The 15,720-nt window shown below is 37.6% G+C and overlaps 2 protein-coding genes across 6 annotated transcripts in view; one reads left to right on the top strand and one right to left on the bottom strand.

Annotated features, from left to right (window-relative positions):
• Nucleotides 1-15,720, top strand: part of Spz5 (spatzle 5 Toll-1 receptor) — a 124,374-nt gene that overhangs the window by 95,375 nt on the left and 13,279 nt on the right. The gene's annotated exons all lie outside the window — the stretch shown is intronic.
• Nucleotides 65-15,473, bottom strand: LOC140665214 (sodium-coupled monocarboxylate transporter 2). 5 transcript variants are annotated; one of them, XM_072891024.1, is made up of 15 exons: nt 15,228-15,433; nt 14,966-15,054; nt 11,717-11,909; nt 11,148-11,307; nt 10,980-11,045; nt 10,838-10,889; nt 10,675-10,742; nt 8,848-9,002; nt 8,636-8,776; nt 8,299-8,523; nt 7,842-8,025; nt 7,665-7,751; nt 7,421-7,584; nt 7,102-7,260; nt 6,587-7,037 (listed from the first exon to the last, which is right to left on the bottom strand). In XM_072891024.1, the coding sequence occupies exons 3-15, from the start codon at nt 11,902-11,904 to the stop codon at nt 6,872-6,874; spliced, it is 1,815 nt and encodes a 604-aa protein (XP_072747125.1). In that variant the 5' UTR covers nt 11,905-11,909; nt 14,966-15,054; nt 15,228-15,433; the 3' UTR covers nt 6,587-6,871. The 5 variants fall into 5 exon arrangements, with proteins under 5 accessions (XP_072747128.1, XP_072747124.1, XP_072747126.1 ...); XM_072891023.1 differs by lacking the exon at nt 14,966-15,054 and having other exon boundaries at nt 6,586-7,037; nt 15,387-15,473; XM_072891025.1 differs by lacking the exons at nt 14,966-15,054; nt 15,228-15,433 and adding an exon at nt 12,700-12,792 and having other exon boundaries at nt 6,586-7,037.

The raw sequence follows: 15,720 nt of genomic DNA, 5'->3' as shown, positions 1-15,720 counted from the left end.
CTCGTAACAAAGTAGCTTTACAGAACTATTTTATATTTAAATAGTACAATGAAACAAGTCGAGAACAACATCGTAGAAAGAAACGTTCTGGCATTATAACACTCTAACGAGATTATTTTTTTTGAAATAAAAAAAAAATTTATCTCTGTAACTTTTATCTAATATATTAAATTGTTATGGCTTTCGGAAAAGTATACATTGGCAATTGTTTAATTTTCTTGACTGAACTAGATATATCTTGTGCCGTTACAGCTGCTGGTTTGTTTAATCAGCAGGTGCGAGCGAAGGTTCTGGAAGGAAGCAAACAGTAGCCACTATTAATTGAAGGAGCATCTGCAGGGCGATACGCGATTAGAGTTACAAGCGCCGCGGCAAATATTGTCTTTTCTAATCTGATAGTGCCGGCGCACTATCTTGGAATTAGCGTGGGCGAGGAATCGAATTCTTAGAGAGTTAATTGGATCCTCCTCGGGGATTTGGCGCGAAGATTCCGCGCGCTCGAAGACAAACGCGGGGACGCGGCCGTAACCCTTCCTTCCTTCCTTCCTGTTTAACTAAGCTGCACAATGGACACACTCCATGGTATGCTCTCACTATAACTAGTAGTATCTTAACAATACGAAAATGCGAAACAAGCCTTCGGGTCCATTGAGATAGTCTGTTTTACTGTATCCCTTAATATTAAAGAAACATACCTAAGCGCAATAATTGAAGCTAAATACTCGCGCTTAGAAATTGAAAGTTCTCTCTTGAAAAAAAAAAAAAAAAAAAAAAAAAAAAAAAAATCTTAGGAAAAAAATACGATTTTACCTTCTCGTCTTAGTCTACGACAGAAAGTGCAATCCTTTTTTTGTTTTGCTCGGGAATAAACGTAAAAGTGATTTGGCTCGACGCTACAATAAACGAGAAAGAAATAAACATTCACTGTCCCCCTTCCCCTTTCCCCCTTGCCCCTTCCCGCGTTGCGAGCAGAGATAATGTCGCAAACAGACCTGAAAGCACCGGCGAGACAAATGAGCGAAATTTGAATAAAAAGGAAGAACAGAGGGAAGTGACGTGTGGGAGCGACGAAAACACCCCCGCGCGTCGATCGATTCAATTAAATTATTCGTATCCATCGTGCTCTCCGGACCACCCCCGCACGCGTCCCCACCAATCCCGTCGTTGGTCAGGGTAACAAACCGAGGCAATTAACAATCAATCACAGGTGTCTCTCGCGTCATTGAAATGACGTCAAACATTGTATTTGTGTAATTGTCCATTTATTCCAGTCTCTCGGCTGTCACCTGACAAATTGCGAGCCTCCAGTTCGCCCCTCCGCGCAATCACCCTCCTCGAGCCTTCCCTCCCCTTCCACATCACGAGCACGCGGACCGTCGCGATGCCGCGCGCTCGACGCATTTTCCTGTCAATCGCGAACGAATTGTCGCCGATTATATTAATTAGCGGCGGCCCTCCGGGAATCGTTACGTACTGAATAATTGTGATCGTCGAGTTCGATCGACGTAACATCCTTCCAAGCGAGCACGCGCGCGTACTAACTGTATTTCTGTAAACGAGGGGGGAAGAAAGTTGATTAGAAATCGATATGCGGAGAACGTGGATCTTTTTTTAGGACCGTCGGAAAACAAACGGAGGCGACGACCCAAGTTTATCCCTGTTTTGAACGTTCAACTTATCTCTCTAGCAGTCTACCTTTGAGTAGTACTTACAAAGATCTTACGAGATAATATGCGTTTAACGAGTGAAAAGTCGTTGAAGGGGAGGCGGGTTCTCAACCTGGAGAAACGATGCAAATCGAATGCGACGAATTGCGAGAAATTGGAATGGTCGGTGTAACGCGAGTCAAAATACGCGTTTGATTGAGACGTCACTCAAACGTGTATGTTGACTGATAGCTCCATTAACACGCTGACGCACTATCTATGTTTGCCGGCCCACGTTCATGTCCCGAATGCGATATCAAACTCGCAGCGAGATTTCCAAATATTTTATATTACTACCTTTATTATTTCATTTTGTGTCACGTTCTGTATCATAATAATGGCAACGTATTTTACAATCCGACGTGATATTTCAGACTGAAAAATCTCAATCCGTGTGAAAGAATTTAATTAATAATACAAATATAATAAATGTTAATAAGAGGAGGGAATAATAAGAATAGTAATTTCACGCGAAAGAATCCACGGCAACTAATATTAGTAAAGACTAGCGACACCGAGAGAAAACTATAATTTGTAATATACTTGGTCTGAAAGGGTCATGACGACGACTATGACGGCGATGACGACGACGACCACATCTAAACGGAATACCGACATCGGCAGGTATCTCGTAATCGGCAACATAACCGGGGAAAAGTTCGGCGACAGTTTCTGACGAGTGTATCCGTCGTCGTGCTCGATCCATTAGTGTAATTGCAATTTATTTAGTAATTACTTTAATTAGTGAGCACCCACCCGTGCTTCAAGAGGTTCGTTGGAGTTGCATCAACGGGGGGAGGAAGAGAAACGGGAGGGACAGAGTGGAACACAGAGGGGAAGGGGGGAGGGGGAGCAGAGGCGAAGGGTAGCAGGGTAGGGTACTAACGGAATTAATTAATGAATTAGCCTTAAGGGATAAGGCGTAAAAACAAGCGGAGAATCGGGTTGAGGCGGCGCGCGGACGAGCGCCCGATTAAAATAAGTGGACTAAGTAAGCGAGTAACTAGCTAAGTGACGACTAAACTGCCGTCGCGTCGGGAAAGAAGAGCGAGAGGCGGATTCTCCGCGAGAATTAATGGCGTCCCTCGAAATCCTTTCTTATCCGAGTCACTTTAATACAACCGGCCGGCCTGATGCAAATTAAACTACCTTCGGAAATCCTTTATCGCGCTGCCTTGCCGCGCTTAAACGACACGCGCGCAAATATTCCGGACTAACTCGATCGTCGACAATCGCCTTACACAGATCTTTTCCAATAACCGTTAAGTTTCGAAAATATTTACGTGAACAAGATTAAGATGATTGTGTTTTAGAATACGACACAATCGGACGAGTCCTGATAATAAAATGTATATGCAGAGGGAATGTGCGAAGTAGTCGTCGACGACACGCACGAGTTTCATTTCTTTTTCTAAAGAGTTGGAAAAAAATTCGAAAAAAAATGCCTCGTCTCAAAAAATAATATATTTTTATCATTAAAACAATTTTAAATTATATAATTTAATTTTGTATTTTTATAATCATTTCCGCTTGCAATTAATATACAAAGTAACTTTTGTTAACAGCTAATAACTCGGCATTATCGAGGTTGGCAAGGCTGCTATCTCGCGGTTACCTTGGCTACCTCATATTCTTTCACCACAGTGGGAAATTCTCCTGTTGTGTTTTTTCTATAAACCTGGCTCTAACTACAAATCAGTTTCACGTGACTCGCGCGGTCGGAGCGGCGACACACTCGTGCGGAAATAATGCCACTAATGAAGAAAAATCGCCCAGGTGTGATAACGCGGTGCCTTCGTATCCGCTAATGTGCTACACGATGTGTTACAACTACCCGCGCAATTAAGCGAAACATGTCGTCGGGACGTTGGGGGAAAAAAAAAAAAAAAAAAAAAAAAACCAACAGACACACACGTTGTCATTAGAGAATCTTTTTCACAGCTAAGCATAACTAGGATATACGTAATAATGTAGAAAACAAAAATATATATTTGATATATTAAACTAATAGAGACGCAAAACAATAAGACAAGGGAGTTAATTATGCTGCAACGATGCGTGGACGATTTTTCAAAATTGCCGGCGCTATCGAGTAAGGGAAACGTTCGATCCTTTTTAGTTTCCTTTCAGCCACTGATCTAATTCGGGTAACAAGTGCACAAAGTGATCGCGTTGACCTGATTTTCCACGAGATTAATCCGTGATTCACTTTCCGAATCGTTCTAGTCTCTCCCGACGCGGGGCTTTATTTTTCCACCCCCTTTTATCGCATCAACGTACGCGGCGATCCACATAACGAGAAAGGGAGACAGAGAGAAAAAGAGAGGGATGGAAATCGATGCGACCGAAGGATCTCTGGGATCCTTCGAATTGGAGGGAATCGGGAGACTGTGAAATTTTCATTCGAGCTGCCAGCAACGTCGGAATGTCGCCGCTGACCGCTCGCTGGGAATTCACTCTTGCTCCCGCCGCCTAATAACTCGGGTAGAAGAGAGGGATGCTTCTGGAGATACGACTGTAACAAGGGATAATTGAATCAGAAGGACAAACGGCTTTGCATAGGGATATTTTGTCGGTGGGTTTTCAGCCGACTAAAAATATTTTACAATCCTTCGCAATATTTATCGCAGAGATAGCGTAATACATTTTTCTTTCATCTTCTCTTGTCAGATTATTTCTAAACAATCGTGGCAGTCGCATGCTACGATTCTACCGGTGAAAAACAGAAAAAGATACGGCACTTAATTAATACGCGGGACGCACGTAAATTTTATTCCGTCGAGGGTCGAAGCGCAAAAACGAAAAGCGGGGGAGTGCAATTAATTAATTATTCCCTTATTACGCTACACCAGGACGCGCGGGGATTAGGGGAGGAGAACGAGACTGCACAGTCGTCTCATTTCTGACTACCTAGCGAAAATTTCACTAAAGTGCTGCTCATGTGGAAATGACATAATTCGCGTGCGGCAAGGGCAATTGGCAGTAATTAAAGTGGGGTAGAGAAGGAGAGAGAGACAGAGAGCGAGAAAGAGAGAGAGAGAGAGAGAGAGGAAAGGAAGGAAGGCCGGAGGGCAGCGGGGCATGAATGAAATTAAGGTGGGTAGCGAAGATGACCGTTTACATGGGTCCACGTCTGCTCGACTCGCTCTCTGTGCCGCGACAATAAAACGAATTTGCATACGGGACAACTCGCCCCCGGATGAATGTGTCCCGTGTCTGCCTCTCGAGCGGAACATTTTCCTCGGACGGACGAACGGACAGTCATCGGCGCGCTCGAAAAGGCCGAATTGCCGTGTATTAAGAATTTATTAGTCGACTTTCTCCCCTCCCTTCCCCCCGAATCACAAGTATCGCGACAACAGTCACGGCCGCGTGAAACAAATTTTACAGACGGACAAGCGAGAAAGTTATTAATCCGTAGAAATATTCGTGTCCTAACATATGTGCGATTTTCGCGCGAATATAAAAAAAAAAAAAAAAAAATTATTTCCCTTTTCCTTTCTTAATATTCAATTTGCACAGAGCGAGCTGTCTTATGTGTGGGGAATTTGATGTAATCAGGAGAGAGAACGCATTTCGCATTTAAAAAGATAAAATAGACAAGACTGGCAAACATTAGGAAAGAAACGAATGGGAAAGTGAAGCGCGCCGCAACATTTTTGCGGCGAGCTCGTTGGTGTGCGCGCTCGTCCGCTCGTCCGCTCGCCCGCTCGTCCGCTCGCCCGCTCGCCCGCTCGCCCGCTCGTCCGCTCGTCCGCTCGCTCGCGCTATAACGTATTTGCGAGAGATCCGCCGCGCTGATGGACATATAATGCGACGTGTGATTGTAGGCCCGCCAATCGCGGCCGATTGTGCCCCTGAAGGCCCGCTAACTATCTCAAACTAGCCCCATTCAAGCCTCGCGACCTCTCTCTATTCGCATCTATCCGTCTATATCCATCTCTGTAGAGCCCGCCACCTCAGCTACTCTACCCCTTTCGCTTTCCCAACCCTCGGGTCTCTTTCGACCCCTCTCCCCGTCGCTCGTTTCCACGCTTCAAAGCGAGCGCGCGGGTCTAAGCGCGTCGCGTCTCCGCTCGGTTCTTTCTCGTGTTATATATATATATATATATATATATATATATATATATATACATATATAATATAATATATATATATATATATGTTTATATATATATATTTATATATAATATAAGCCACGTAGAACGTACATGGAAATTCCGAATCTATCAGCCGCCCAGACGAATGCAAATGGTGCATGAAACGCGCTTAATAAAGCCTGTACGCAACTTGCGAATCGCAATTTTCTTTAGGACGTGCTGCCCGTCACGATCACGCTCCGTGGGCTTCGTGTGAAAAATTTCTGGCTTTCGTGCGAGAACGACGCGATTCATCGGAATATTAAATAAATGCATCATTTAGCGGCGGCTTTTCAACGAATTCGTGTCTTGAATACAACAAATGCGAGACTTTATCTCCCTTCCCCTCTGAACTCTTCTCGTATAATTATTCTTTTTAAATATTTCAGAGATAGGTGTTTATATAATTCCCAATGTATAATTTATTGTGTCAGCAAAACATTCAAAAATTATTAATTCTCACGAATTATATTTTAACGAACTTTATCGACAAATCGAGATAAAGTAATGAATGACTATAATGACGACTACAATAAAAACATTTTATTGTTTCAATTTTTTTTCTTTTTCTCTCTATAAAATATTTCTCTTTTTAAAAAATATACATACATATATACACGCATATATGTATATAAATATATATATATATATATATATATACATATAATAAATTGAGTGCATGTGAATCTGTTGCGATTCATATATACTGATATATATACTGACATATAAAAAATATATGTTTACATTTTGTATTTTCTCTTTTGATAATTCAATAAAGAGTTAGAAAATATTAATTTACATTTTTAGATATTAATTTCAAATTATTTAAAAATTAAAGTTAAAGTTTTTATTCTGATAGGAACGGAAGTTTATTTGATATATTTCTTGCATATTTATATATACTTTCCTACTTAGTTAAATATAAATGCCTTCTTTGATAAAGAATAAAAATGGCCATTACCAAACTACAGGAAAAATTTGAAAATCTTGCATAATTGCCCTAGTTTAGTAGTATATGTCAATTAATTATGATGATTTGTTTGTTTCTTCTTTTTGCGGGAAAATATTAGAGCGAGACACTGTCGAATTTTGGCGAATCACTGTTAGTAAATTCGCTGATATTTGCGGATCTGACGGTACTGTCATACATAATCCGTTCACCTCATTTTGATATTTTTGTGGAGGTAACCATCTGTAAATCAATAGTAATATTTCCTTTGATTGTAACCAAAAATATCCGGACAAGTAGATTATACCTATGAATCACCGGAGAGAGCAAATTCTTGTCGATCGATGAGGGATCCCTTGCACCTGTTATCCAGGTGACTAACCCGCCCATCACAAGTACTACCAGTGTGCCAATAGGGGCGACCCAGTGGTAAGATAATCGGTATAATGGAAATACGTTGTCTTCGCTGAACAACAGATGCGCAGATCGATAGAAATCATATGAGATAGAAAGCAAGAATGTTAATCGAGATAAAAATACACTCGAATTTCTTTATGCCTTTCTTACATAATAACAAACGAATTGAAATAAATCATGAATATATTTGACATATAAGAGCAACTTACTTTGATCGTTCGAATTGATTTACAAAGTCATGATTAATATCTCCCTCGCAAACCGGAACTGGAAGCTTCTTCGGCACTATAAGACCGGAACCGATAGCCGCGTTTGCTCCAAAACTAACCCATCCAGAGATTATGAATCCTGCAACGGCACCAATAAAGGCACCCTGCACAAAATGCGATAAAACTTGTAAAAAAAAATTATCCATCCGACAATTAATTAAATTTTATTTCGTAATTTTATTACCTTGGAATTTGCCCACGGAAATAAGATTCCCAGAGTGAAAACGCCAAAGGAAGTCCCGGCAGCGATGGCGGCCAAACTGTTTGTCACCTAAATCGCGATTAAAAATTACGATGACGTTTTAAAGTTTTAAAATAGATTATCAAGATATCAACAATAAAACTATTTAAATACACTCACGGATAAAACTCCTCCCAGCTTCTCAATCAGAAAAAGAAAGCTCAACGCAACCAAACCAAAGAAAAAAATAAGGATTTTCACGAAAATAGTAGAACAACGATCGCTGAGTTTCATTTTAAAACAACCCATAACGAAGTCTTCTAGAATCACAACCGACGTCGAGTTGAAGCCTACCGATAACGAACTGCGGCAGAAAAAAAATATTTTTTTTCTAATATTTTTAATATATTTCCCTTCGGACGAATCAACAATTAAAATATTGACAATTATTTAATAATAATTGTTAATTTATCATATGTATAATAATTGTATATTTTATCAAATGTTAATTAAGATTTTTTTAAAAACGAATCTTTGTTTCTATCGCTACTCAAATTTGCTGATTTATTCTACAATTGAAGGCAAATCAATGAATATTATTTCTTGTCATTGCGTTAATTATATTAATCGCCGATACCTGAGCGCTGCGCCAAAAACTCCGGAAACAAAGAGGCCAGGTATTCCGTGGAGATGACCTGCAATCTCCATGACATAAGCCGGTAGCAATTGATCGTCGGCCGTAATTAAGCCAGAAACTCTTGGATCGCATTTCGGTGGCGACCACCAGGCAAGGAGGACTAATCCGCACCAACAGCATATTGAAATAAACAACATTACGCTGATGGTGAACATCGCGATGGCTCTGTAATCGTAATATGTAAAAATTCGCAAATTAACTACATTCAAAGAGACATAAGAACGAGCAGTGCACAAAGATTTGTTTTATATATTTCATTATTTAACACATAACTTACAATTGCGATTTCCTCGTAGTTTCTAATGATTTATATCGTTGTACCATAGTTTGATTGACCGCAATGTACGCAGTGCAATATAACCAAGAACCAATCAGCACCGTCCAAACGGTATGCCTCGTGTAGGGTGACGGATCGAAACTATAATACAGAATATCGTAAAATAAATTGTACGCAACATCCGCGCACCGCGCAACGCAATCCACTCTTACTTTAGAAATTCGATGCGACCGGCGTCGACGGCCTTGTCCCAAATCGCAGACATTCCTCCCATATGATAGGTGCCTAGAGCAGTAACCGACAGTACACCCGCTATCATCACTCCGACTTGTAACGCGTCGGTCCAAACCACAGCTCGAATACCGCCCTAATAAAACATCACGATAACCAATATGAAAAACAAGATGTGTTATTTATAGAGTGAAAGGAAATTTCAATTTAAAATAAAAGCGACTTTTACTTGGAAGTTACAAAATTTTGCCAATATATAGACAGTGTGTAGTCATCCGAGATAGGGTAAACTTGGATAAGATGGTCATAGTTTTTTAAAATGCAAAAAACATACTTTAATTTTTGTTATTTTTTAATAGTGATTGGCATATTATCTTCACTGAAGCTTAAATCACGAAATATTATCGAAATTAAAAGGAAAATATTTAATAGAAATTTTATATTATCAAAATAGTACAACATAAGCATTGGCCATCTTATCCAACTTTTAAGGAAAAGATGACCATAGGGACGGAAAGATGGCCATAATATTTATAAAAAAATAATAAAAATGAAAATAAAAATTATAGATCATATAACAATTTACATATCTTTATAACATGTCTAACGTCGATTACGATAGCTTAACTGTAATTTATTCGACGTTATAACAGTCTTTAGTGAACAAATGAAAAATTTTGCAGGTAGTCAAAAGTAAAAATATAATATAAGATTCACAATACCGTTATTTCGAATAATGTATGCACATAAACTATACTGTTAATATTGATTATTATTGATAATGACTAAAAAAAGCGCACTATGTAGCGATTATTGAAAAAAATTACAGCCTATGGCCATCTTTTCCGTATGGCCATCATACCCGAGTTTACCCTATTCGGTTTTTCTACACGTGGTATTGATCTGCCTTGTCTTGCAATATTATAATTAAGAATTTACGAATCACATGTAGAGTTAGACAATTTCTTTCTCAATGAAGGGAGGCTTTCCCGCGCAGCGTTATTATACCTTGAATATTTTTGGAAAATATAATAACGACGAATGCTTTTCCCTCTCTCTCTCTCTCTCTCTCTCTCTCTCTCTCTCTCTCTCTCTCTCTCTCTCTCTCTCTCTCTCTCTCTCTCTCTCTCTCTCTCTCTCTCTCTCTCTCTCTCAAGTGCTCGCAATTATACAACAGTCCGCACGCGCTCGCGTTCGCGCATGTGCACACGGCGTATAATAAACAAATTTGTAAAGAGCCACTCAACCACGATAAATTCTCATTAATACGAGATTCAACAAATTGCTCGGATAATTACAGGCGCGCGATCCCGCGATTAATCACTTCAGCGCCGGCTTTGTGATCCGCTGCTACGATAACATCCGCTCGACGTTCTCCGCGCCATTGTTTCCCCGCGCCATTGTCGGGCTTTCAGTTTCCGTCCATAAACATTTCCAGTACTAAGGCTCTCGCGTGAGATTCTTCACTGCGGCATTGTCCACTGAAAATTGTTTCCTACGGTAGACCGTGTCCGAGGAACTCCAGCCATCCCGCGGGAATTCGGTGAACGGGCCTCTCCCCGGAAAATTAGCTTAGCTTCCATCGCACCGCACCACGACCGCTTTCATCCCGTACATACCGTTTTTATTAACGTTCAAGTACAATCTTCGATACGACATGCTACGTGCGATCTTTTATGCAATCTTGATCCGTCGATCTTTTTTTTTTTCCACTTTAGATACGAGACAAGAGAGAATTATAATGCGTTAATTATGAGATCGTAAGCGACCAGCACGAAAATTACGCGCGACATAAAATAGTAACTTACCAATATGGTATAAAAAACACAGACCACGCATACAATGGATCCAATCAAGTATATATTGATACCGCTGACTAAAATAAATCATAAGAATTTTAATGAAAATAAATTAACGTTTTTTTTTTTTTTTTTTTTTCCCCCACGTATAAATATTACGCTAATAAAATACCTTGATTTAATGCCAACGCGGGAACGTAGATTACGATCGATTGGTAAAGGATCTGCAATCGATTGATTCTTTATTCGACTTTTTAAAACAATTACAAAAGCATTGTAAATATGTTGTCGTGCTCATTAAATCTCATACTTACCGCATCAAAGACAAAAATGAAAGAAATGAGGGTCCGCACGTTTCGATCGAATCGAATTTCCAAATACTAAAAGAAGAATATTCACTATGAAAGTTGGCAAAATAACCAATATATACTGACAGAATCGAGCTTTTAAAAAAATTGAATAAATAAATGGATTAAACGAACCTCGTAAACGGAGTTAAGTTGTAAGGTGGTAAAGACAGGGAGATACACGGTAGCGACCACCAAACCGGAAAAGAAAATTGAGATGATCGTGATCCAGTATTGCGTGCCAAAGTTGTAAATCTCTGCTGGAGTACCCAAGATCGTCACGCCTGATATGAAGCTACAGTTACGATCGGAATCGATTAAATATCCTGCATGGCTAATCAATCAAGCCCGATTCTCGAATCCGATAAAACAATGTCAGTATACGTAAATTTTTATTTATATAATATCAATATCATTCTATAATAACATTAATATATACACATATATATATATATATATATATATATATATATATATATTGATGTAAAAAAAATACATCAGTATACGGATGTTGGAGAAATCTTTTTTTTTTTTTTTTTTTTTTTTTATTAAAAACACAGACTCTTCGGCTGAGCTCGCTTTCTGGCATTAATCATTTCTTAATTTTTTGATCCAAAGTTTCGAAACGTTTCAAGTCATTCTTTTGATTTGTCTTTTTTAATGATTTTAAATCTTGCAAAACAGTGAACACCAAAGCACCTCACCTGGCAACGAGAGAAGCGGACACGGGAAAGAGTCCTAAGCTTCTTCCTCCGAGCAAGTACTCTTGTGTGTTCGACTTTTGCGCCCTTTTGAAGTGCCATAAACCGGCTAGGGCAGACACGAAGAGCATAAATGCAAACACCAGCCAATCGATCCAATGGAAATACCATCTTTCCAATATAACTTCCATTTTTGCTGAAATCAAAGAACTAAATCTATTTAGTCTATTTAAAAAATTATACATTTTACTTATTAAAGTCATAAAACATATATCGCAATTATAGAATTTCGTTATAAGTATTTGTAAAATGTCTCTATCTTAATTAATAATACCAACTTTTATTGTACAAATAATTATGCTTATCGTTATTAAATATTTTATCTTTTTTATATGTAATCAAAATTGTATTTATATCAATTTTTTGCATAGTCTCCGTGTTGATATAAATAGTACTCTATTAATTTTATTTATTACAAAAATATCATTAAATATCGGCATGTAGTAAGATAAATTATCTTTTATGTTACGTAATTTTTAATTACTAATGTAACGATTATAATTGTCGAATTACACGTTGACTAACACACAATCGACAATATGCTTGAAATTTAATCAGCAGTCGGTCGTGACTGCTTGTAATAATAGAGGTTTCCGCAACACAATTGTCAATCACATTTCTGTCCAATTTCAATATATATATATGTGTGTGTGTGTAGTTAAAGATCTTTGTCTCTAATCAGTAATATCTCTTTCGGATCATTTTTACAAATTGTGAGTCGTATCAATTTCTAAAGTCACAATGCACTGATATTTTTAATTCGCTAGTCCTTCGATGAGAACTATCGATTGGCATGTTGCCAGAAATATTTAATTTAGTTTTTGTTACTTCATACATCGCACTCTCGTTGTCCGGCAATGCAACGCTCAAAATATTACATAACAATGTGACAATAAAAATGTAACAAGGATTCTATTATGACTGACGTCATTTGCGGATAACATCAATTGGCAAAGGATATCGCGACCGCATTGTTTAAGACCGGTTATCGTTAGCGCTTCCTTGTTTGAAACCACTGACCTATGACTTCTTCGTACGTGCTAGTAATTTGGTCTCGTTAACGCTGAATGACAATCGTGACAGAATCGCTCTCCCAGTTGCACATGAGTTTATAATGCCTTGAAATCTCATCTCATACTAACGAGCCACGAACTAGCATTAATAAAGAGATAACAATTTAATCAAAAGGAGATAAACAGATCTAATCAGACACTATTTTCTTTTCATATTTTATTGCTCTTTATATACCGTCACAGGATTGTTCAAAATGCAATAAAATTATGGTGAAATTTTACCGCGCACGATAAGATTTGACGGTCAATGCTATTTCTATAAAGTCACATGGAATTCTGCAGATCAAAGTTCTGTTATTTTGTGATCAATCACCAGGGTCAATTGTTGAGTCGCGAGCGCTAACAAGGGAAAAGTAGTCCGTTCGTAAGCCGATCACGGGACCGCATCATCGGGATCGCTTGCCGAAACGCTTACAATTAGCAGGATTTACACGTCGTCGCTAATTAACTAATATTCGAAAAGCGACTCGATGCACATTCAATGGCATATCAGAAATTTTTCGAAAATTGTGCTTTCGCACACCCAGTGAGAAATCATCGATCGACTTCAAATTGATATCGAATCGACATCAAATCATCGAAATTACATCGAATTGATATCAAATCGACATCGATTTGATGAGTTATTTTTCACTGGGAATTTATCAACGAATGTTCAAAATACAGTATCTAATTGTGATATTTTTTTATAAGTGTGTTGTCTTAAAGATCTTGAAATATCTTGACAAAGCCATGTCGTTCAAACGGCTTATTTTTCACGTTTTATCGGATATGTAAAGTCTGACTGATTCATGTCTATCAATGTCAACATGTGTAACAATTCTCGATGAATACAATTGCCAGGAAGTGCGCGAGAGAGAATGAAAATTACCGTGTTCGAAATTTATGTTAAACATGCACATCACGACTCTGGAATTTTCAACTCCGTTTCGATCAATGAGTTCAATCCTCTTTATGATATGTATAGAGGAATTATGTATGTAGACAATAATTAAATGCATCAACAGTAGATATAATAGGCATTACCGACTCATGGCTGATGGACGAGACAGTCGACGGACGATACACGTATACTTGTGCTATTATAAATAGTCATTCTTTATACATGTATATGTTTAGTACGCTTAGGCATATAAATCCATCTAGATTATTTGATTCAAGATATGTTGTGGCTAATGCACAGTACAAAAATATTTAGAATATAATACAACACGATGTAGAAAACAAATTAATCTGCGATCGGTAAGACCTATATACAAAATTATTTATTCTTCTATATTAGAATCCTTCCTGTCAGATTTTCCGCAGCAAATTGTATTCCCTTACGTAACCATAAATTGAAGTTTTTTTTTTTTTTTTTTTTTTTTAAGATTGCATGTGGACAAAGTAACAGATAAAAAAAAAACTCTTACCTCTTTACATATAATAACGCGTATTATCGTAAAGTAAAAAACGTTTTTTATATTTATCGCAAATATATTTATCTAAAGAGCGATTCCTACAGTTTAATACTCCTATTTTTACATTCAAGGCTTTGTAAAAGAGGAACGTGTGTATTTAGTTTTACCAATGTAGACATTTCACAAATTACGATACACTGTTACAATCTGAATCACTTTATGTTGCATGTGCTACAGAAACTCTGGCGAATAAAAAGTTCTCTGAATCATATCCAACCGGTTTAAGAGAAACAAGAAAAAAATTGAACCTGTATTAATATTTAACGCATTTAGTGTCAAATACCACCCGCGTTACAAAATATACACGTTTCAAAGAATTTTGAAAAAAATGGTTCTTTCAAATTTACCTCTTTTCCTCCTTCTTAATCTCTATTCTTTGCAATTAAAAAAAATAATTTATTAAAGTTGCGTCAAGTTTTTCTCAATAAATTTTTCTTATATTTTGACATATATGTAGCATCACTAACCTTAAGCAAAACTAACCTAAAATTATTTTATTTCAGTGTGAAATTATATTTAAATATATAAATTATAGTTTAGTTCCTGTATTTCCGTGATATTAGACATATCGATACACCGCTTATGACGATGCTTTCAAATATATATTTTTTTGTCCAAAAGGCAAATAATGTATTTGTTTTTAAGCAATTATAACGTACCTTTTAAATTCTGCTATGTTAAATTGCGTTCCTTATTCTTTGCTTCAAATTCAAAATTTATCTTTACCTAGTTTACTTCATTTAATTATCTATAAGTTATCATCGTTATAATTTAAGTTTCAACTGTCTTATCAATTCCTTAAAAAAAAAATTAAGAAAAAAATACAGGATTTGGAATTATTCTATTGAATATTGAAATTATCCGACTTTGACAATGGAAAATTCAATTTCAAGCGAAAAATTCCTGTTAAGAATTTGCGACCTTTTTTGTTTGATCTTCTGCGAGATACATGGCGCGAAAATATACAAGTGCGCGATGACGTAAAGTGGAAAAAATTTCAGTGTTTCTCAATACGGTAACATATGTTTTCCATTATATTCGCTTTTCATGCAACACATGTTAGCAACTGTACGATGTTACCAGCTATCATTCGCGAACACGAAGAAAGATACGTTCACGAGGGACGACCACGATCGACTGAGCGCAGCTCGACTGACGGCTGACGGCTGACGGCGATGATTAATTCGTGAGGAAAATGCATCGTACATATGCTTTCATTAAAAAGAGGCCTATTGATAAATGATAGCCAATATATGTAGTTAAAGCGCGCGGCGATTTAGGCGATTATGTCGATTTAGGCAGATCAAATTTCGTTATCTTAGACTTTAGACTTTAGAATTTAAGCAGTGTTTGATTATTTCAAATTGTTTAATGTAAATATGTTGACGTCGATAAAAAAAAAAAATGATAATTT

This window comes from Anoplolepis gracilipes, chromosome 4 (assembly GCF_047496725.1).
Source record: "Anoplolepis gracilipes chromosome 4, ASM4749672v1, whole genome shotgun sequence".
In the NCBI taxonomy this organism is placed as follows: Eukaryota; Metazoa; Arthropoda; class Insecta; order Hymenoptera; family Formicidae; genus Anoplolepis; species Anoplolepis gracilipes.
Note: the sequence above shows the minus strand (reverse complement) of the source record. Positions and strands in the feature narration are given on the sequence as shown.